General features: G+C 32.1%; 3 protein-coding genes across 11 annotated transcripts in view; 1 reads left to right on the top strand and 2 right to left on the bottom strand.

The window, feature by feature from the left end:
• Nucleotides 1–1132: 1132 nt before the first annotated feature.
• On the bottom strand, nucleotides 1133–9003 carry LOC115235654 (2-oxoisovalerate dehydrogenase subunit beta, mitochondrial). Its single transcript, XM_029807568.1, has 8 exons — nucleotides 8683–9003; nucleotides 7743–7820; nucleotides 7312–7514; nucleotides 6715–6870; nucleotides 5740–5911; nucleotides 4684–4829; nucleotides 1912–1998; nucleotides 1133–1473 (listed from the first exon to the last, which is right to left on the bottom strand). Exons 1-8 carry the CDS (start codon nucleotides 8816–8818, stop codon nucleotides 1333–1335), a joined length of 1119 nt encoding a protein of 372 aa, XP_029663428.1. The 5' UTR covers nucleotides 8819–9003; the 3' UTR covers nucleotides 1133–1332.
• A 796-nt stretch (nucleotides 9004–9799) lies between these two features.
• LOC115235653 (KH domain-containing, RNA-binding, signal transduction-associated protein 3-like) lies at nucleotides 9800–17304 on the top strand. 5 transcript variants are annotated; one of them, XR_003884072.1, is made up of 10 exons: nucleotides 9800–10016; nucleotides 10597–10718; nucleotides 10820–10936; nucleotides 11022–11340; nucleotides 11572–11686; nucleotides 11774–11893; nucleotides 12101–12177; nucleotides 15443–15561; nucleotides 15885–15928; nucleotides 16013–17304. XR_003884072.1 is itself a non-coding variant. In XM_029807566.1 (10 exons), the coding sequence occupies exons 1-9, from the start codon at nucleotides 9800–9802 to the stop codon at nucleotides 13489–13491; spliced, it is 1275 nt and encodes a 424-aa protein (XP_029663426.1). In that variant the 3' UTR covers nucleotides 13492–13518; nucleotides 13739–14672. The 5 variants fall into 5 exon arrangements, 2 of the variants coding, with proteins under 2 accessions (XP_029663426.1, XP_029663427.1); XM_029807566.1 differs by lacking the exons at nucleotides 15443–15561; nucleotides 15885–15928; nucleotides 16013–17304 and adding exons at nucleotides 13211–13307; nucleotides 13401–13518; nucleotides 13739–14672; XR_003884071.1 differs by having other exon boundaries at nucleotides 15443–15928.
• Nucleotides 15841–23866, bottom strand: part of LOC115235652 (transcription factor AP-2-epsilon) — a 227574-nt gene continuing 219548 nt past the window's right edge. For all 5 annotated transcript variants that reach the window (XM_029807565.1, XM_029807564.1, XM_029807563.1 and 2 more), the window contains 3 exons: nucleotides 21234–21375; nucleotides 20936–21107; nucleotides 15841–20700 (listed from right to left, as the gene is read on the bottom strand). In XM_029807565.1, coding sequence (XP_029663425.1) covers nucleotides 20563–20700; nucleotides 20936–21107; nucleotides 21234–21375 — 452 coding nt within the window. In that variant the 3' untranslated portion in view covers nucleotides 15841–20562. The remainder of the gene's footprint in view (nucleotides 20701–20935; nucleotides 21108–21233; nucleotides 21376–23866) is intronic.

A 23866-nucleotide genomic window follows, 5' to 3' on the forward strand; every position in this document is an offset into this window, starting at 1 on the left:
AGATGTAGACATTAATCATAAATAATCCCGTTCAAATATTTTAATTTCCTTAATAAGAAAAAATAAATCATATCTCCGGGTTTTTATCAATTTAAAATTTTTATTCTTTAAATTCAATCTCCTTTCGAATATCGTTTTCATGTCTTCGAGCTTGACTGAAAACTTACATCCCGTTGACAGGCGGAACATGGCGATCTTAAAGGTTTAGACTGGAAAGGACTGCGTCTGAGACTGAAACCTTGATTGAGATATTACATTGCCGTGGTGCGCACAATCGGTGCGCAGTTTTATTATTAAAGAAGGACTTGACCCAGATTATCGATGAAAAAAAAAAAAAGATACATAGATACCTAGACGATCCATCCTGATTGCGAATATCTATCTGACGTCTTCGTTGACTGGCGCGTCATTGCCGCCGGCGACGATTTGTATCATCTTTCATGTTATTAATTTAGACAGAAGGGATGGATTTATGTGGGTTGTGGTAAACTGGGTCAGGGACATGGTTTTGCATACGCTCAATATATGTTAGACACAAGTCATATAGATTCACATTTTTTTGTTTATCTGTTAGTAAAAAAAAAAATGAAGAATATATTATGTTAGATTTAATTATTTCAGATAATCAATAATATGCTAATTTTTTAGCAACAATAAATAATTTATGCTTATTGATAGTTTATAAATACGAGCAAATACATGAATTACATATTTGTGTGTGTATATCATCCTAAGTCCAATCGCAAAAAATGATCCTTAGGATGCTCCCGACAATCTCTGAAAGTTTGTCGGTTGAATATTCGAACACCCTGTATATATGGTAATCTATTCATTTATAAGCAGTAAGATAAATACGTGTATAAAATACATGCAAATTTCATAGATTTCACACAAATAATGCTCATTCTCTATTTTTTGTATTTCTTATGTATTCTTTCGGGGCAAAAACAAGTAAATTTTATTTATAAAAAAAATATATAAATATATATATATATATATATATATATATAATATAAATATAATATACATAAAGTTCTTTGATAAACTTATAAGTGGGCTTTAAAAAATCTGCTAAAAAACTAGGAAAAAAAATAAATAAATAGATAAGATGTTTATATATATATATAATATACATCGAAATTATAAAATATATTTTACATAAAAACAATGTGTATAAAAAAAAATTATGAGATAGTAAGATAGTAGATAAATGAAGAATAGTAAATTATAAAAAATTAATAATATAAAATATGTTTTCCAATGAACACTTTGCGGACAATAGGTTGTAATCCTTTTCCACACACAGCAGCGTACTGCAACAACCGTAGTTCTTTAGTACTTCAAGATATCTCGGACAGCTGCAAAGCAACGCCACTTGTCCGGTAAGTAAAACGGCTCAAAGATATATGGGAAGGGACAGTCCCATCCTGTGACCCTTTGAACCGGCGCCTCCAAATACAAGAAGCACTCCGCCTGATTTTAACAATCATTAGAGAGATTTAATATAATCTATATGTGTGATTAATTTAACATTTTTATTGATGCAAAACCGACTTTCTAATATCAAAAGAGCAAATATTAATCAATTAATCAATTAATATTATTAATATTAATAAATTTAAAAAAATATATATAAATTTAAGAAAAATAATCAATTAACTTTAGTCACTTTAAAAACCGGTTTACACCCTTCTATGGGTAATATTACCAATTCACGTGGCATTATATCTCGGGCTATCAAAGACCTCCGACTTAGCGTTAATTCGTTTATTAGGATCATGCAATATATTTTTACATACAAATCCAATTATTACGTTATTAGGTATCCTTAAATCATTTTATGTCACATTGTTTACGCAATAGATTTTATTATCATCGTAAATTTGGCTTATGAAAAAGTAGATACCTTACCTGTACAGTCGCAGCTATTTCTGCTCCAAATCCGTTCGTCATCGGCGCTTCGTGGGCGATAATCACGCGCCCGGTTTTCCTCGCCGACTGCAACATTTATGCACATATTACGCATAGCAATTTATTATCGGTCGGCCGCTGGGTTTAATTCGCGCGTGATTTACGTCTCGTCCCATATTGTTGCGGTATAATAATAACTTATAGATACGACCGCGATGCTAAACGGGCACATTAACGCCGCGACGACGGCACAAGCCATCATTTTGTAACGGCTATCAAATACAGACCTACAACATGATCGACGATGGAAATACACGCTGGCGATAGAATGGTTGGCGATCAAGATAGGTAGTCACACTTGTGTGTACGTGTGTGTTCCGTTGTAAATCATTAACAAAGATAACTAGATAGTTAAACGTGACTGAATGTCGAATACAGGTTCGTATGACATTTTCAATTTGCGTTGACATTCCCTGCACTTTCAGAAGTTGCAATTTTTCATTACGAAAATATCCCATAGAAAATCTACGTTTCTACATTTATCGGATTAATATTTATGAGATTCTACATTTTCACGTGACAATTTTAATCTCTTTATTAATAGACAACTTACTGTCACAACGTAGGAATCTAAATTATGAATCTTTTATTTTTTTTTTATAATATTCGATTGCTTTCAAAACAGTACCTAAAAAAAGAAAGTTATTAATTCTTTTTATAAATATTTTCTTAAATACATATTGAACACTGTAAAATATTTAAAAAGAGAGATAGATTTTTAATGTAATATTATGCAATAATATATAAAGCTTGCTAAATTTTGTAAGAACTGTCAAATCTTATAATAAGATATATATATCGTAGATATTAATTTTCCTTTAAGAAGTTTTAATTAAAAAATAATGCATAAATGAATAATCTACGATTCTCAATATTGTCTACGTTTTTCTGTATTTATCAGTCACTCTGTTCCATTTTAATAATGAAATCGATGTTTTTTTTTTCCGGCCACGATTTTTCATCGCGCAACAGCCATTTCTCTCCAAAGCGACGTATATATTAGAATTTCGTTTCGCGAGCAGAGTCGTCTCTCGTTACGAAACCGCGCAATGTTTCGCAGACAGGCATCGGCGGGTACATAACACAGCGAATCTCCGCGATTGTATCGAAATTGCGGCAAAACGGGTTTCCAATTACGCTCGTACTACGTCTTGTTATGCGCGCACCACTCTCGCGTCGTATATAATATCACGGCGGTTTGTAAGCTGCAAGAGAAGTGCATACTGTACGATTGGCATATCATTAGGCGACCAGAGAGATCGATTAGCATAAATCAGCGCGATATTAGCGTCTATGGAGATCCGTAACCCGAAGGGACACGTAAGAGTCCAGGCCGGAGGATTTCGCTCACGATCACTTCTTAATTCACTCTTAGACGAGGTAACGATAACCGCTTCTATCGTCGACGAAACGTCGCGTAGATCGATGGAATAATATCGAATCCTCGCGCCAATCTTTTGATTATTCTGTCCCTGTCCGCCGACATTTCGCCAACGGGATACGCATACAAATGGTACGAAAGATACCTCAATTGTGTTTGTGTATTTTACGTAGGTATATTTGGCGATTTTCTACATCGAAATTCGTGCGTTTCGACGTCATGGCACGATCATGGTATGCATGGTTTGTCATTGATAAGCGAAACCTCGAATTAACTCGAGAGAATGACGAAGGAAAGAGATCGCGTACAATTATTCAGCCCTTGAAATTCTTGAAATAAGAGATAAACCGCGATTCCGCGTCCCGTGTACGTTATCAAAGCAACGAGAGCAAAAAAAGCAAAGAAGGATACGCGGTGTTTGAAACGATTATTTTCTTGAACCGATTTCTTATTCTCAAGGAAACGATTGTATTAAGGTGAAGAAAGAGAGGTAGAGAGAGAGAGAGAGATTGAATTATATCTACCTTGCATACGAGTTCCGCATCCCAAGGTAGAATGGAAATGAGGTCTATCACCTCGCAGGATACGTCGAGCTTCTCCTGGACTAGATCAGCCACTTCCAACAGCACGTGCACTTGAGTGCCCCAGCCTACGAGTGTCACGGCGTCACCTACGCAACAACGAAACACACTTATGTAGACAAACACCTGTATATAGACTCGCATAACATCGACAAGTGCGTGTATACGCGTTCCTTCTGTTATATCCTGTTTCAGGATCGGTCATCAGCGAGAGCGCCGCTTCGCTCCGGCGATTGAATAATGGAAGGACGATTATACTCGGTAAATTATGTTCACAGAGAGACTCCAAGCCACATGTATGGAGAGTACGAACACAGTCACTTTCTATATATGACTTTAAATAATGTCTCTTATGTATTATTTTTATTGGACAATATACTTTCTGCCATAAATGTAAAATAAAGAAAGAAAGAGAACTTTTGTGTCTTATATTTAAACATATTGCAGAAAATTATTTTACAACCGCAAGTATTTATTGTTATTACGTAATTACCATTTTCGCGTTTTTATCTCTCGTTCGAGATGCGATCGTTTTTTTTCAGCCCTTGAAATTCTTGAAATAAGAGATAAACCGCGATTCCGCGTCCCGTGTACGTTATCAAAGCAACGAGAGCAAAAAAAGCAAAGAAGGATACGCGGTGTTTGAAACGATTATTTTCTTGAACCGATTTCTTATTCTCAAGGAAACGATTGTATTAAGGTGAAGAAAGAGAGGTAGAGAGAGAGAGAGAGAGATTGAATTATATCTACCTTGCATACGAGTTCCGCATCCCAAGGTAGAATGGAAATGAGGTCTATCACCTCGCAGGATACGTCGAGCTTCTCCTGGACTAGATCAGCCACTTCCAACAGCACGTGCACTTGAGTGCCCCAGCCTACGAGTGTCACGGCGTCACCTACGCAACAACGAAACACACTTATGTAGACAAACACCTGTATATAGACTCGCATAACATCGACAAGTGCGTGTATACGCGTTCCTTCTGTTATATCCTGTTTCAGGATCGGTCATCAGCGGGAGCGCCGCTTCGCTCCGGCGATTGAATAATGGAAGGACGATTATACTCGGTAAATTATGTTCACAGAGAGACTCCAAGCCACATGTATGGAGAGTACGAACACAGTCACTTTCTATATATGACTTTAAATAATGTCTCTTATGTATTATTTTTATTGGACAATATACTTTCTGCCATAAATGTAAAATAAAGAAAGAAAGAGAACTTTTGTGTCTTATATTTAAACATATTGCAGAAAATTATTTTACAACCGCAAGTATTTATTGTTATTACGTAATTACCATTTTCGCGTTTTTATCTCTCGTTCGAGATGCGATCGTTTTTTTATAACGCATAAGAGATATTTAAAGTCATGTAAATATAGAAAGTGATTTTATTCGCACTCTTCATGCGACAATAATAAAAATTATAAATTTATTGCATTAAACAATAGCTCAAAAGCAGAAATATCGCTCTCGAATCAGTATTATTAAAATTAAATTGATAAAAATATTAAGATCAGGAAATTACTGAAAATATTAATATAAGATATCATTTGTTTCGAATGCCAAGAGAGAGACTCTTCTTTCTTATTCATAAAATTGTATAAATTAAAGTATAAAATTTATGCTATATTATGCATTTGAAATACATAATCAACAATGTAGATGATATACAAGGTGATCGATATACAAGTGTAGCGCAGCGCTTAATAAATTCGAATAATACCAAGTACGTTAACAATCAAATACAAATATCTAGTATTATAAATATAAATATATATTCTATCAATATAATTTTTTTTTACCTTTTCTTACAATTTCAGCCTTGCCAATTTCGATCTTGTAATGTGCTACGGGTACTTCGTCCACCGCTATGCGATATAGAATTTTAGGTTCAAATATAATGCAAGGATCTGGTTCATCTATGCAGCTCAATAGTAATCCTTTCGCATGCATTGCTCCACGAGGCACGACAATCTAAAAAAATCAGCTGTTCTCAAGAAGCTGTCTTTCACGATTTTCTCCCATTCATCGTCTCTTCGTCAATAATTGGCGATTCCTTTCGACGGTTTCACAAAACAAACGTGAAATTTATCGGCTTTAGGAAATGAGAGTACAATATTACGCGACACGTAATATTCTCTCGTAATCGCGATGTATGATAGCGATTGCGCATTAGTGTGCGAGCAAAACTTTCTTCATGCATACGTACAGTGTATACGTCGTACAATATTCATGGAATTTGTCGAAGAAAGTTGAGAACTCATGGCTATGGCTGGTGCGTAATATAGTGAAGGTACGAAGAATGTTCTCGGTGATGAAAATTTGATAGCGAAACTTGTTTGCTTGACTCGCGCGAGGTATATCAAGGTATATTAAATGTTAATGACTATTTATTTTTTTCACTTATATCCGAATTTTTTTTATACACGAATCATATTGCACACGTATTTAAATTATTTCGAAAATAATTATTATATGAAAGTAATTATGTCAAATTCATAGTAATATAATCTTGTTACTTAACACTGCAATAATATAATGCATATGTGATAACTCAAATATTTCGTAAACGAATATTGACGCGCGATCATTTATGACTTTATTATGAAATTGTTTATCTCAATAAAGAACTTATTTTTTCATCGACTATTCTCAAGAATAAAGGCACTGTGCACGATCAAAAAAGACAGAAGAAAGAGAGAGAGATAAATTTAAGAGAGCGATTTTGTATATTATACTCGATAAATAAAAAATAGTAGCGCACATTTATTACTGACCTTCAAGCCGGGAGTATGTGCGAAATAAGCTTCCGGACTTTGAGAATGATAAAGGCCACCATGACCAACTGCTCCGCAAGGTGCACGAACCGTAAGTTTACCACAGTCAAACATACTACCGCTTCGGTATCTCATTTTAGCCGCTTCGTTTACCAACTGCAGACATAATTAATATATAGTTCCATTAATAATTTTAATTAGAGATTATTAATCTTTATATTCTATGTGTGATTATGCTTGCGTGGCGATTTATATATATATTCTCCATTAATTTATATGAATTGCTTGTTTGTAGCAAAGCTTTTCAGATATATACTTGAGTCGTTCACGTCAAAACCGTAATTTAATTTTTAGATAAAGAGACAAAATTATAATAATTTTGTCTCTTTACTTATTTAAAAATTAAATTCCGGTTTTGACATGAACGATCCAAATAATAATATTTCTATGTTAAAAAGAAATTTTAATTCCTTGAATATTGAATCTTTTTAAACCTTTGCATCCTTTTCATGCTCCGTATATCAAAAAGATATTTTTCTAAGATTATAATTACCAATCTATTTATTATATTTACGTATTATATGAATGGTGAAGTACCTGATCGAAGGCAGGGAATATGTAATCCGCAAATTGTATTTCGGCAATTGCCGTTATTCCGGTATTGGCTAAGCCAATTCCAAAACCCACAATTCCTTGCTCACAGAGAGGCGTATTAAAGACACGATTAGCGCCGAAATGTTTCTTCAAATCCATCGTGCAACGAAAGACACCTCCGAATGCTACATCTTCACCAAATATCACTAAAAATTCAAAAAAAATTAATAAAGTATTTGTTCTGTAAATTATGTAAAAATATTTCCTTTTTAGAGATTTTAAATTTGTTTTAAATAAAATTTTTATCATTATTTTTTATAATATACTCCGCCATGCAGTAACTTAATGCCATCTATGAAAATCGGGCACGAACTTATGCAATCATCCAATATAAATTATATATTCTATTTAAAGACTTTGAACAAGATATTTACCTGAACGTGAATCGTTTTCCAATGCAAGAGTAAGAGCGTGATTTATAGCTTGATACATATTCAGCTTTTGAGTCTCACCTGAAAGCATACCTCTTTTACATAATCACGTGTGACTAATGTATTTTTAAGTATTGTATTAAGTGATTCCGTACTAGGAAACGAGCAAATTCTAGAACATTCTATTGCGACTCAATAGTAATAAATGATATTCTCCTCTTTCCAAATAACAAACATTCAAAATTATTTATATTGAATCTTATTACATCATATAAGATGTGTTTTCACACAGATATAACTCCCCAAAAAAAAACTCGATAATTTATCGTCACATTACATTCGTTAATTCTCGATTCATTCTTGACATACATACTGTACGCATTTTTGCGTTCTTCACGCGTGAAAGAGAGACGGTTATCAAAGTATAAAGATTAACAAAGATTCGAATTTTAAAATATCCGAATATTCGAATATTCGAATACTCGAAAATTTTGAAAGGAGTCAAAATATGCTGTTTTAAACTTGTGGAGCAAAATAGGTAAATATTCTATGATTTCTATCAGTCTAGATTTCAATGCTAGATAAAGATAAAATCTATTTTTATTTGTGACAATTAAAAAACCATTTACCACTAACATAAATAAACAATTTGTTTCTCTATAATTAAATATTCTCCTTAATTATACCAGTTTATACCTCTACATGTTAAAGACATCCCATACATACACACACACGAACTTATATAACCATATATAAATTTTTCAATTAATTAAATGATTAATAAATTATAAATTCGCAAAGCATCTTTTATCGAATCTTTCATTGATCTCATTAATCGCTTATATAATGTTAGTATGCCGATTTTGCGCGTCATCGTTTTCGTAAGACTGAATGATGAGCCACGATAGTTAATATAATACGTGCAAAAAATAATTACACTTACCGGTGATATTCGGCCTCTTGCACGGGAAATACGTAAAGTGCGCCGACCTGACATGCTTGCGTTCGGCGGAATTTAGGCTCAAAAGTAGTTTTTTTCCAGCATTCCGCAGCCGCGCACTCAACTTATTGGACATCATTTCTCGCTCGGAGCTCTATTTTGCTTGCGTACACGGGGTCGCGGGTCTTATCTTTATTTGCATATAATGCGATATCTTGCCATAAAGCATCACGTGTAAATTTTGTAAACAGCCACGAAGTCGAGCGCGTACGCGTGCACGCGCTCTTTGACCGAACGGGAACTGCTTCTTTCGACATGCATACAATACACTTCGAAATAATGATAGAACCGGAAAGGGAAAATAATCTCGAAATAGGAGGAGGAAGGGAGAAGATAAGAAGGAAAAGTGATAACACACGCTGACGTCACTAATGTTTACATTTACCCATGTGACATCTTCGAAGTTGATTTATTTAGCTTGAAGTTCAGTTTATAACTTGATAATCGCAAGTGACATTTAACACGCTACATATCATACAATAGCTATTTGACAATCGAGGCTATTAGTATATATTTCAGTATTTGAAATGCGCGAGTTATAAAATAAACTATTGTCTCGAAAAATATTTATTCTCATTATATTTTCCATCGCTGATCTAATGATAAATTGTACGGGCTGTATGAAAAAATATATAATTTATGCTTTTTTGAAATTATGTATTTATAATTCCAATCTTATATTAAAATAAAAACATTTTTTTAGAACGAAAAAAAACTGTTATATCAAATGCAAATGCAAATTAAAAAATAATACACTAATCCACAATTTATGGATGTAGTAATTGATACGCACCAAAAAATGATTTTACCGGCAGTGTCGGTAAGGTAGAAATTGTTGAATTTACATAACTTTCTAAATGAATATAGATGGCAGCACTAAACGACGTTCGGTGAGCGTCCGATGAAAACGGGATTCATGACCATTCATGCGGCGAAAAGGCAGCCATTACGGATTCGTTTTCGGGACGCGTCGTTTTGCACAAACGTACGATTTTTTCATCTATCATCGGTGAAGGCGGTTGAGTTAGCCGTCAAAGTTAATCGATCGACGATCTGAATTATGTCGAATATGGATATGGATAGATCGAGCAACGGCGAGTACAAGTATCAGAGAGATGTCGACGATGACGACATTAAACCTAGAATGCTAGACAAAGAGTCCGACGAGAAGGATCATCAAATTGACAAGGCGGGCGAGTACGTACGCGAGCTTCTCCAGGAGAAGATCGAGCTCGACAATCAAAAATCGCCCAATGCCATTCGATTGCTCGATCAAGGTAAGTAAACACATTTCATTCTTTCATCATGCTTCATGAAATTCATGTGAAATTAGCCCGTCCGATGGAAAGTCCCATCAAGTTACAACGAATTATCGTTTTGCCCCATTGATACTCGGTATCAATGGGGCAAAACTTTTATTCGCAATGATATTTGATTGAATTCATATATATATATTTATAATCAATGCTTGGATTTTTTACTGCAAGATAGTTTGGATTATAACAATAATTCGGCTTTTTCGCTTTTAAATATTTCTATAATTATTGATATCTTCTAGTTTAACTTTTAATATAGGATTCTATGTATCACTAATATATATAGGAGGAATAAAGAGAAATATAACTATAATAACCTATTTTTTAACAAAATTTTTTTGTCTTTTAATGAAAAAATATATTTTTGGAAGAGTAGGTAGTGTACTCCTACATATCGATATACTTTAAATTTTTGTTGATTTATTTAAGATTAAAAATGATAATTTGATGAATAACGAGAAGATAAATATTTTTCTTAAGTTTTAATGTGCGATAAGCTGTGAATACTTCACCGCACCAAAAAGAATTGCGTATTTTATAGAAATCCAAAAAACGCAAGCTATTGGAAAACCATTAAGGGATCCAAAATATGTGGATATTTATCGTGAAAAACCAGTTCGCATTTCTGTAAAAGTTTTAGTACCTATTCGTGAGCATCCTAAGGTAAGTATGTTACATTTATTTAATATAGCAATTTTTTTAACAGTTATATACAAATGTAGCTGTTATCTTAAATCTCAATTATGTAATTTATCTTGCTTTAGTTTAATTTTGTTGGGAAATTGCTGGGTCCGAAAGGTAATTCAATGAAACGCCTTCAAGAAGAAACAATGTGCAAAATGGCAGTGTTAGGTAGAGGATCTATGAAAGATAGACAAAAAGTAAGTGACAAGCGAGTCGTCTCTTTTTTTTTTACTCAAAGAAAATGATTTATGTAGTGTCTTGATTTTTTGTTCTTAATTTCAGGAAGATGAATGTCGTGCTTCTTTAGATCCGAAATATGCACATCTTTCCGATGATCTACATGTAGAGATCACAGCTATTGCACCACCAGCTGAAGCTTATGCACGCATTGCATTTGCGCTCGCCGAGGTGCGAAAATATTTGATCCCTGACAACAATGATAATATACGTCAAGAACAAATGCGTGAAATGGAAATGACCGTATCTAATGATCCGGTTTCGGATGATCGAAGATCCTCGATGAGAGGGCCTTCTAGTGGTCCTGGCACTGGTGGTATACTAAGACCTGCTGCAAGACCAACTTTACCTAGAACATCTAGAGGTTAATCTCATACCTATTATGAAAATTATATAGGAAATTAGCAATATTGTGATATTCATTTCTTTGGTATCATCAATATAAGTTTATATTGCATAGAATGACTTATATAGAGAATATTCTTTAACAAATATACTTGTCATAATATACAAAAGATATACAATTTGCAATATACAATAATATGAAAGAATCAGGTATATAAATATTCAATATGTATATATGTATATTATTCAGCTATACTTCCTCCGCCACCTACAAATCGTGGCCCACTTTCTCGACCCGCACCGCCAAAATCGAAAGTGTTCTCAATCTTGGATCGTGCGAGAGCTGCTATGGACCAAAATTTTGGGTGAGTTTAATTGTTCAAGTAACATAATCTTCATCTTGATATAAATCAAATACTATTAAATATATTTAAATCTTTCTGTTTTTATAGCTATGATAATCCAACCCCTCCACCAACAAATCGTGCTGGATCACATCATGATTATGATTATCATGGATCGTCAACTAGTAGTGCTCGATATGGCGATCGACATTATACACCGAGTTCTGGGTATGTATTATTATAACGCTTTTTGCATTGACATTGTAATATACATATATAACAAGTAGAGAAATTTGATCGCATAATGTAGCTTTATAAAAAAAAAAGTGTGGTTTATATATATATATAGATAAACCCTTTTTTTATATTGCATGTATTTTCTTTATATTATCTAGTTCGCTACATGCTAATAGAGATAACATATTCTTCTTCAAGATATACAACTTACGAATATGAGGATGACTCTGCACCGCATTCTTCACATGATTATTACGAATCTTCAGATTATCCAGGTAAAATATTCCTTTTTATATATTTGTTTGATTATAATGTTAAAAAATTGAGATTTTTTATGCAATTACAAAATTTTTTGAAGATTTTATTTTAATAATAATACATTTTTAAATGAGTGTTTGTTAATTACATGTAAATCCTTTATTGTACTTATGCGGGGTTTATCGTAACATTTTAATTTTACTATAAATTTTTATAATGATATATAAATATATATAGTATAATTTAAATGTATGGTTCGGTAAAATTTTCATATCTTTTTCAAACATTTCAAAATAAATTCACGATTAAATATTTTTATTCAATCTTTTTTATCAAAAAATTTCAGAGAATAATTATAATTATTGCTATAAAATGTGATTATTGCAGTTATTGCAAAGATATTAAAATGCATAATGTCGACATACTTAAAGTAAAAGTATTAGTAGTAGCTTCTATGGAAATGCATTGAATACTAAAATTATTTAATTTCTACATATTGAAGAAATGGACAATTTATTTTGAGCCCTTAATAATACATTAGTATATAAAATGGATAAAATAAAACATAAAATAATACGTTTATTGCAACGATTAATAATATCTAATAGAAATTTTTTTATAATATAATTTATTTTAAAAATTAAATTTAATTCTTACACAAAAATTAATTTTAATGTAACTTAACATAAATTTCGCTTTTTTATTAAATTCATGTAACTCACGCGCGTACAAGATGAAATTATATTATGTATAGATAATAAAAACAGATAATATTAAATAACTGTGTTTTTTAAATGTATAATATTTGAATCATGCAATTCCAATTGAAGCCATAATCTAAGTTTGCTATGACAATGTAATTTATAAACCCTGTCATAGATCGTATAACAAAATGCATGATTTACATTGATGATTAAACTTTCAAACTCATACTAAAAACCTTAAAATGATGAGCCATGCTTAGATGCTAGCATGTAGACCATTAACGATCATTATCGTGTTTTACCTAAATAAAAATAATTAAAACATATCAATCCATGAAATTCGCAGAGGAATCGTCGAGCCGCGCTTGGAAATCGTACAAGACTACAACAACATCAGGCACACCCTCGCGCTACCGCACCACCCCGTATACACGACCTTCCAAGTAAACACCTATAAAAAATCATCCATTAAATTTTTTTATCTTAATCGTCCGTATTCCTCTAAATGTTTTTTTTCTGACATTATTATTTCATAGCGTTATTGCGAATCCATTGGCGGCTAATCTTCCTAATGCTGCACGGCGGCCTATGATGCAGAAACCGATAAATGAAAGAAATCGTCCTTAACCGCTCAGAGAGACGGAAGCTAAGACGGTAATGATGTGCAAACGTTATTGTTTCATTTTGACGATATTAGAATGAATAAGATAACATCAAAAAAATGTCATATAATGATCAGGAGATTTATTTCTCGTTCAATTTCTTGTAACAACTAAGTATACTCTCTCTCTATCCGTACTTCTCTCTTTTATTTAAACACTGCATATTAATTTTATTTTTACTATTTTTTTATGATAAATTCGATAATTTTCAGATCTCTCAGTTTTCGCGGCCGCTGGATAAACAAGAACATATAAATAGAAACTAAACATATAATTAAAATATAAGTAAACGTAATACTATTAATGCGGTCGACCATATACATAAAAATTTATTTCGGTGACAATTCCCCTTAATCATTCTATACCATAATATTAATTCAATATACCTGTCATTGTCTGCAAAATATTAACTCCGCTCCTTTAATCCTTTTCCTAAAATTTTGGACCACAGAGGAATTTAACTATTGACAAGGAGTAAAGGATCAAGAGGATTGATGGGATGAAATAAGTAAAACATTGAAGCGCTTAATATTAACATACAAATGAAATTATGAATTATGAAATTCATATATTCAATATTATATAAATTAAGTGTCAACACATAAATCATAATCTTAATAATTCTAACCATATTTTGGAATCATCTTTTCTATTTATCCTTTGTACTTAATATCTTCAAATTCAATTTAAAATTTCGATAATAAAAATGAAAATATTAATATTTAATAATCTGCTAATCTCCAATCAAATTAATGTAAGTTTATATATTAAGATTAATTTTTTTTTATCTAAATAAACTGTAGCTTGAATATTTTTATTTGACAAAATATTATAATAAAATAGTATTGTGTGTGCGATGTAAATGGAACAAATTAAACGATTTAAATGATGTACAACGCAAACTAAAAACTACAAAATAATAATAAATTGTATAAGCCTGCTACTATCACGTTATAACCCTATATTACTTGCTTAATATTATAGCATCTATAAAGAAAAAAAAAAAACATATGGTAGATTTATACAAAAAAGTTATGTAATATCCTATATTATTTTTTGTGTAGAACAATGCAAGATTACGACAAACCACAATGTCATATATATAATCTCAGTATAACTCTAAATATATAAACATATATCCAAAAATATATTGAATGTAATTCTAAAATTTGTCATTAAAATAATAACATGTAACATGTAACTCCTAATTGAAATAAAAATGAGATAACATGAGACATACCTTGTTTTTAAAAACGCCGAAATGAACTTCCCCACCAATGAAAATGCTAAGATTATAATTATTTTGGATAAAAATATCTTTATATATATAGCTTCAACCAAATATTGCAAAATTTTTTATCATATACTGCGTATGAAAACTAATCCCACAGCAGAATATTTTATTATAGCAGTGTATAAATTAATAGATCACGACTAGATTAAATATAATCGTAATGTAAGAATAATTAAACAAACTGCAGAGAATTATATGTTAAAAGATAAATATATATATGTGTGTATATTAAAGTAAAACAACAATCACCAAAATAGTTTCACGAATATTTATTGTGCTTTTAATCTATTAACATAATATGTTGAGAAAATTGACAAAATGTACAATAGTTCGCGGATTGAGAATACAGATTAAATTAAAATGTATAACAAATCAATTACATTGGATAATTTTCTCTGAATAATTTTTTTATAAATATAGCACGAATGCGGAACAAAATACATATGAAATATTCGACATAAGAAAATACATATGAAATATTCGACATAAGAAAATTGTCATATTATAAAAGTTATCTAATCATATATTTTACTGAAAACTTGAAATATTATAAAAATTCAGAAATATCGTATAAAAACTATTTCACTGTATTCTAATATTGATATTGATATATTTCATATAGGTGGATAAAAAATCATGAAGATTATGTGGGAATCACTTTCTTTGTGGATCGAAAGGTTTTTAGTCTTTCTCTCCAATCGTGACGGACTTTGAAGTGCCGTGAATACACTTAAATATGACGTGAGTACACAGACAATTATTTGTTATAAATGTTAAAAGCAAATGCAAAGTTTATCTGATTTAACGACCTTTTTTCTCGATATATTTTTTCCTAATATTTATTGCATAAAAATGAATAATAAATAATATCCAAGAATAATAATTCGAGAATAATAAAATTATAGAACATAAATTTAATTAAAGATAAACTGTATTTAAATTGTTGAAAAAATAGCATAACAACATGCATTTGTTTTTAATAAGTATTTTTATAAAATATAAGAAAAATATTTATACGAGTTTTTTTTTGTAAATGTATATATGCATTTGCACAAAAACATCAGCTAAGTAATAAATACGTGGAGATTTTTTCATGGAAAACACAAGCGTAAGTAGAATTAAAATAGTGAATATATAATTTTACGTATATTATAACTTCTATATATAATTATACTATTTTATGTGTATGCAGGTATATTTGTCATATATAGGATGAGATGGAATGAGGAAAAAGTCACTAATTGTTATTTTATTAATATTTTTAAATGAAAATAGTTAAAATTATTGTAACTAATATATTTTTTCTATTAATACAACATAAATATAAATAAGATCAATTTTTTGGAAATGCGATAGAAATGTTTATGAATCTATTATTATCTCCAAAGAATGTTAGTGACTTTTTACTTTATAGCGTACTATAATATCGACAAACGTGAGAAATAAATAAAATTAGAAAGGATAACTTTTTTTAAAATATCATTATCCCATGTATATGTTCCATTATTTTAGCTAATCCTTTTATTAATCAGAAAACTATGTAATATTAATTATATATTATAATATCAGAAAGATAGGGGCTATATATATAAAGTCAATAGTGATTCTCTTATGTGTCGTTTATATGACAGGTGGTTATTTTATCACGACGCGGATTGCTTAGAAACAATATTCTTATTTATTTATCACACACCAATATACAAAAATGAACTGTATAATCAATATCAGAATATAATATACTACGAAATTCAAATATATATTTAATAAAGATATATCTGAGTATCTTACAAGATTAGAGTAATGGTTCAACTTGAAACAAAAAAATCATCTACAACATTCTTTGCAGTTGGCACAGAAATTCTGGTAGAAAAACGTATTTCTACGGCCGTCCTATAAGGGTTATAAATAAGTATTAATTTACGGGAGACCTTAGCTTCTAATAAGTCGCATCTAAGTATGTAGTCGTGAGTGAAAATAAGGTGCCGAGTTTTCTTTTCCCTAACTAATCCTTTGCATATGAACCACGAGCCGGAAAATGCTTCGTTCACTTAAAGTGCAATCGAGCATATCGCGCTAGAGCATCCACATCTTGTATCTGTTGAAACGCACACATGCTAATTTTAGCTGCACTCTGCATAATAATTAAACAATTATTATGTTACTTATTACGTATATGCGTCATTTTATTCATAACAATTTCACAATATCAAATTAGTTAAATTTTTTCTAACATTTATTGAGATGACTCGGTATATCGGCCAACCATTAGAGTGATCTTTATTTATACTTGCTAATAATTTTTTTTCGATCTTCTTCTCGACACAGTTCATACAGTGTCATGCAGTCGAATTGCTAAGATAAAAGAGCACGCATAATAAAGATCACACTACTGATTATGCTATGGTGATATTTTCTGAATTTATATACTATATTATCAAGTTATATTTGCGAAATATGTGCGTATAAACGTAAAATTATGTAATACAACAAGTATAGAATATCGGAGACGCCAGACTTAAAGATTTTGGTCGGAATGCGTTTTAACATTTACAAAACTGTTTTACGCTTGTAGTGCAGAGGCGACTCTCTATATTATAATGCAGCAAACTACATAGTGTCGTATGTAGATACTCGAGGGACTCGCGTATACGAGACATCTTCATATCTGCAAGGATCAAGTCGTATCCACGAGCTCATGCGAATATAAGACAGGGCGAGACCCTGTGTATAAGAATGTTACATTAAATTTCACGAATGTTGGCTAAGACTTTGGCTAATCCTAGAGCCGCCTCTAACACCATGAGACGTGTGAGCCTTAGTCGTGTGCGACTGTCACATCCGATTCTACAGTAACGAGCCGGTTTCTCTCACAAGCTCTGTCCACGATCACTTCTAATATTTTTCACTTCTATGAAAAAACATGGAATGTATAGTGTATTTTTTTTTTAATCGGTTTACACCTTAATAATGTACGATTATATCACAAGAAAGATTCAAATATTCTGTACATAATACGCGACGCGACACGAGACGCCCGATCCGGCGTCCTCTTTCCTTTTTCTTCGTCTTCTTCCCGTTTTATTTTTAATCTTACATTTATATACGCCTAAGATTTAATTACAAAGTTAGATATGTCTCAGGTTCACCTGGTATTGTACTTCATACAATCTCTCGTGACTGGCGAGTCCGAGATGCGGCCGACGAGCACGTGCGCGTCGTTCTCGACGAGACCTCTGTTTCGTCACGCGTGTGCGTCACGTGCGTGTTCAACGAAATACTAGTTTCGTTGCGCTGGGTGTATGTGTGTGTATGCTATCGCTTTTTCTCTATATCTTTTTTTTTCGTTAACCGCCTGTTGCTTACATTAATAGCTCGATATCGATAATTGGCACATCTTTTTAATGGCAAGTTTCGCATTGGCACGATAATGACCGTAGGAACAACCTTGAATAAAGTCCCTTAGAGAAGAATTTAATAATGTAGATAATCTTTATTTTTAATTGACTAAATGTGTCGATTAATGATGAACTCTTCTAGATCAAGAAATAGCATTAAAAGATTGTAAAGTGAAATTTATATATTATATGCAATTTAATCATATCGTTCATCTTTTCCGATAAATCATTTACAGACTCCCGTCAGAAGGACTTCATTCTTGACGGTTCCTTGGACTTAACGTCGTTTCTGACTATCACGCGAGTGTGCACCTATGAAAGGCAGAATATTCTTGCTATGGATGATCGCACGACGTTCCCATTATGATTAATCTCAGTAAAGATTGAAACATCAGGATTACTGAGGATTAAGTTGCACTTTGATACTCATACACGCGACCGCTTCCGTTTATACATACATAAAGTATTGCTGGTCCAAAAAACTCTCATACATGGAAGCACAGCTTCTCTAATGAGAAAAGAAGTAAATCGCAAAATAATCCAGAATGCACATTGAAAGAGAATCGAAGAATTAAATCTCGACTCGTTTTTACCTTCGCAAATTAATGAATGTTCTTCATATTTTGACACGATTTTTGTTTTTTTATTTTTATTGCAGATTGCCTACTAATTACATTGTAGATAATTGGATTGCAAGGATAGTAAGAAAATTATTATTAACACAATTGCACTCAATTTTTTGCATTTTTCGACTATCATATATACTTCACAAAATTATCTTTATTCGATTATTTTATTCTTCTTGTAAATTAATTTTCTATTAATTTTCTGTGTGAAGCTCTTTGATAGAATTTACAATGCGAAGGAATATTATATCCTTATATCTGTCACAGTGTGTATTTTTTATCACACATCTGTATTTTTTTATCACACTCATTATTTGACATACATATTACAGTTTCTCTGTGCTGAGTAAATTCTTTTTGATTAATTGGACAATGCTAATAGGAAAGTAAATTTAAAAAACCAATTTGCATTATTCTAGTAGGTACTTACAATTAGTAAAAGTAGAGAAATTATATATAAATACATACAATAAGAGTAATCAGCCAAAAAAGAAAATAACGGTCATTATTTTGGCATTTGTTATTCGTTTAATAATTTTGATTAATCTTTCTTTTCTCAGCACAGATAATTCGAGCACTTTTGTCGGTTAAATGTTCGGATGCGCGAAAAACATGGATGCGATTTACATATTACCAAATCGCAAATCGTTAATTTGATCTATCGTATTTAAGATGTATCATCGGTGGGATATAAAGAGAGAGCGGGTCATATGAATAGATTACAAAAATCGTAGCTGTACACCTTTGATCATTTTGATATCCCGGAATGTTTTCTTTAAAAATTAATATTATTCACGTATTATCGTCACATTTTATCATCATATATGTATGACAACATAAGCATTTTTTGGCGAAATCTTTCTATTTGAAAATTTCTCTAGACGCAAAAGTATATAAGTTTACGAGCTTGATATATTTCCCAATAATACGAATATCCAATTGATATTCTCAAGCATTTATTTTTCCGTAATATTTGCCGTTTCTTGACTTATTAATATATAACTAAATTATATAATTCCGACATTCTTATCACTTAAGGAAGAAGATTGAGAATCGTCAAATATTATAAAATATGTTAAATGCATTTTAAGATATATGTGTTAATTTCCTAAGAATATATTCTGTAGAGAATATCCATTGGACGACGTATAGATCTAATGCTTCTTGTTTTAGCATGTGGCACATGTTTAGCACAGATATATCTTCTTTTCTGCCTTTCTATAAGATCGTATCAATAATGACATTTTAATCGCAATTATAAGCCGATGAAGGAAACTGTTAAAGATTTTGTTAAGATAGAGCTTTATGATGTTATTAAACATTTTCGACATAAGATATAAAATGAATACGACTTGTATCAAAGGCGACCAGCGACACGAGAAGTGGTTTTCTCCAACTTGAGTTATATATATATTTTTTTTTGTTTTTTTTATATCTTCTCTGTTACGAATGAGAATTTTCTTATCTTCTCTTATTACTGGTATCCCTGATTGCACATTTCGCACATATGTAGCCTGCATATCGAATTGCCTACAGAAGCTTACCGACCAGCCAACCTCGGCGTACGATGGCCGCGCGGTATGTCGAACGCGAGCGCCTATAGTACGCGGTGGTCCACTGCGAGCTTTCCGCAAGAATGGTGAACGCACGGAAGCTCAATTGTACGGCCAAGAGTGCCTGATAGACGTGACCACGTTCGAGGTAGGCGGGTCTTCCGTGCGTCACTTCTTCATGTCGTTCATCAGCGTGCCATCCTTGCTCTTGTTCGTATCAAGATTCGATTGTTGACTGCTTGTCACGCCGCTACCATTCCCGGGATACATCTTCTCCAGATGATTCAAAGACTCGCTTAGGAACTTCTATAACAAAAATCGCAAAAGCGCTTTTTTTTTAGCTACAAAATAAAGTACTTATTTTTAGCTACATTTGTAGCTAAAAATAAAAACTCCCTCTCTTCCTCCCCACCCCCCCCCCAAAAAAAAGATATTTTACTTTCTGTTATTACATTTAGATTTTTGAAATGACAATATGAAAAGATGAAAGAAATAAGCGATGGTATCGTATATAGGAGAAAATAACTTCTCATCTCATTACCTGTATAGCCGTTAAAGCAGCCACGATCGCAGGACTTCCGAATCCATGTGATATAAGAGAGAAATGGGTGAGATGTCTCTGTATACTGGGATCGAGGATATGTTGTGGCCGCGTATTGCAAAGTGGCGATCTGTCCTGGTTCAGAAGATCCATCAGCTCTTTGGTGATTTGTCTGAAAGCGAAGAGTGAAGTTTCAGAAATCGATATTGCATGATTTATCGTCGTAAAACTTGATCAAAGTCATCCGTGATTGTAATGTCGCAATGAGAGAGATGCAATAACGTTATATTATTCTTACTTGGTGGCATGAAGAAGTTCTTTTCTCCTATAGGAATCCTGCGGTTCACAATGCTGCCGACTGAGATATTCGGCGACTTGTTTCGCGGGGAATTCGGTTTCGCAAACGTAGCCGAAGTCTCTGGCAAGGTGAATGGCTTCTCCTGAAAGGAATAAAATATTCACGTATAATTGCGTGATGCCATTATGTAAACTTACGTTACGGGTGTACATAACGGTCGATGAAAACGATCGCGGAATTTTATTTGACTCGCGAAACGCAATCCATTCTGTCCTGAATATTTCAATTCGAACACGATGGATATCTTGCCAAATCCATATGCAATAAATACAGTTCGCGTAAATCTCTATTGTTAGATAATAAATTCTTAGCTTTACAAATCTATAATCACCGATAGTTTTTTTTCAACATTGATATGCGAATTTTGTCCTTTAATTAATTTTATTGCGCGATTTTAATTTAATTGACAAATATTTAAATTCTTATTTAAAGAGCGTGATTAAATTACTTTTGGCAAAAGATAAAATAATGTTAAATGAAACATGGTCTCTATTGAAAGATTATAAATAGATAAATTGGAATGAATTTTTTGGACAGAGCAAAATTAATTAATTAGAGATCATAAAATGGTGATTCTCTCGGTGATGGAGAGTAATTAAGTATTTACAATTAGGCTTTCCCGTGCAAGATGAAAGTAGACCTGCTGAACGCTATTATGCNNTGAACGCTATTATGCTTGTGTATCATCTGTGAAAGATCGGGAACATAGGCTACACAACTAAAAGCCGCCTGCAGTTAACGAATATTTCGCAATTCTGTCCCCATTTATTCTTTCTAATGTAAAGAAGCGATATTTTCTTTATATGCGAAGATTAATTATTTCTATTCTCATGAGAAATCTCGTGACAACTATACAATCTAAAGAGTTGGTGAAACCCTAAACTATGTTACGATTCTTATTTATCAATAGGAATTTATTAATAGAAAGGATTTTGCTCTCATTCTTAACATTTTAAAATATAAATCGAGGGTTTTACAAAAATGTAACAACTTTATACAATACATATATTCTCTCTTTTTAATGAAAATAAACATCACAATTTTGTGATTTAATTTATATGAAAAATCTAAAATGGCTTGATATTAAAGAAGCATGATAAATATTAATCTACAGAAAAGTTTATTCGAGATTCTAAGTTGTCATTTAATTCGAGCTTAAATGAAGGGAGGGTTCCATACGCAAAGGATTTTCGTAGAATTCTTTGTTGCATACGAAATTGCTACATGTAAAAGACTGCAATAGTTCCGCGGAAAGTTTTACATATTAACAACCGTCTAATCCACACAAACGGTATCCTAAGTGCTGGTCCAATTTGAACGTGAGAAATAATGAGATCCTAGCAAGAGACCATCGTGTATGTGCTTGACTGACAGCCTTCTAATTTCAACCTAATGGCCGGTAAGATTGCTGCTCGCCCAAGGATCTCGCACGCACATAGCCTTGGGGTAATCACCTAGATCGCTTCAGAAGTTATATTCGGAATATTTTTTTTTCCTTTTGCCTAATAATGTTATACTTAAGTTGCATGACACAATTGTGTGTGAGAAAATACCATCGGCCTCGTAAAATTTAATCGTTATACGTGAAAGTACGTAATGTTTATTGCTTTTATTATTACCGTCGTTTTGTGGAGAACAATTTACGGAAGCTAATTCGTAACAAAATTTTAACTCTAGATTTTTACGGTGCCCATACATATTTACGTATTTAATTAATGTTGAAAAGTACGTTCTCAGAGTAACTTAACGCAAAATACATTAGCTTTACGCGCAAAATGCAATACTAGTCCCTTATCGTGACTTTGCAATTATGCTTCTACATAAATAAAGTTTCCTTGAACGCATTCCTAGAATAAAAGATATTTCTTATGTTCCGTTCTTATTTTATCATACTCTTGATGGTCACGCAAAAATCAATTGTATATTAATCTGTAATGTTTATTTTATTGTTCATATTAATTATATCTAGTTTTATTTATAATTATCACTTGCAGTTTATCATAATACATATACTTTCTTTAGATTTCACGATGCAATAGTTTTGGAAATATTTTAACTCAGATACACGAAAGAAAGAATTGTATCGAGATCAATTCAAGAAATAAAATGAAAAATTAAAAAATAAAACAATATTTCTAAATTTCAAATATTGTTAGTATCATAATTTAAACTGCATTTCGTATGTCGTTGTTCTATTTTATGTGACATAAATTACAATTTGCGTAGTCGCAACCGTCGTTACTTTTAATGGACTCGCCATTGATTCCAGGTATTTATATCCTGCGGATTTGTCGTAATGCTTTGTAGTAAAGTTTTTACTGCGGTCGCGCGACGAAAGGAAAAATAGCAAACGCGAGCATACACATTAAGCGAAACGAGATATTTCTAACACAGTTGTGGAAAGCATGTAAGTAGTTTAAAACTGCTGATGTTTTATGCTGTTTGACGTTACACAATGTTGCACCGCTGCTTGCCGCTTGCACTGATTTTACGTAATCCTATTATGCACTCGCGTCTAATGTATTCAAGAAGAACGGATATAAACAAGACAGAACAGTAAAGATAATTTACGT

The sequence above is a fragment of the Formica exsecta genome, unplaced genomic scaffold (genome assembly GCF_003651465.1).
Source record: "Formica exsecta isolate Colony F162 unplaced genomic scaffold, ASM365146v1 scaffold229, whole genome shotgun sequence".
Taxonomy (NCBI): domain Eukaryota; kingdom Metazoa; phylum Arthropoda; class Insecta; order Hymenoptera; family Formicidae; genus Formica; species Formica exsecta.

Bases quoted from the DNA above. Each gene is read 5' to 3' on its own strand.
- LOC115235654 (XM_029807568.1), bottom strand. From the start codon at position 8,818: ATGATGTCCAATAAGTTGAGTGCGCGGCTGCGGAATGCTGGAAAAAAA. The intron at 6,871-7,311 runs GTACTTCACCAT...TTATGTCTGCAG, and splicing joins TATTCCCTGCCTTCGATCAG to TTGGTAAACGAAGCGGCTAA. The intron at 5,912-6,714 runs GTCAGTAATAAA...TGATTTTTTTAG, and splicing joins CACATACTCCCGGCTTGAAG to ATTGTCGTGCCTCGTGGAGC.
- LOC115235653 (XM_029807566.1), top strand. From the start codon at position 9,800: ATGTCGAATATGGATATGGATAGATCGAGCAACGGCGAGTACAAGTAT. The intron at 10,719-10,819 runs GTAAGTATGTTA...ATCTTGCTTTAG, and splicing joins CTATTCGTGAGCATCCTAAG to TTTAATTTTGTTGGGAAATT. The intron at 11,341-11,571 runs GTTAATCTCATA...TATATTATTCAG, and splicing joins TTTACCTAGAACATCTAGAG to CTATACTTCCTCCGCCACCT.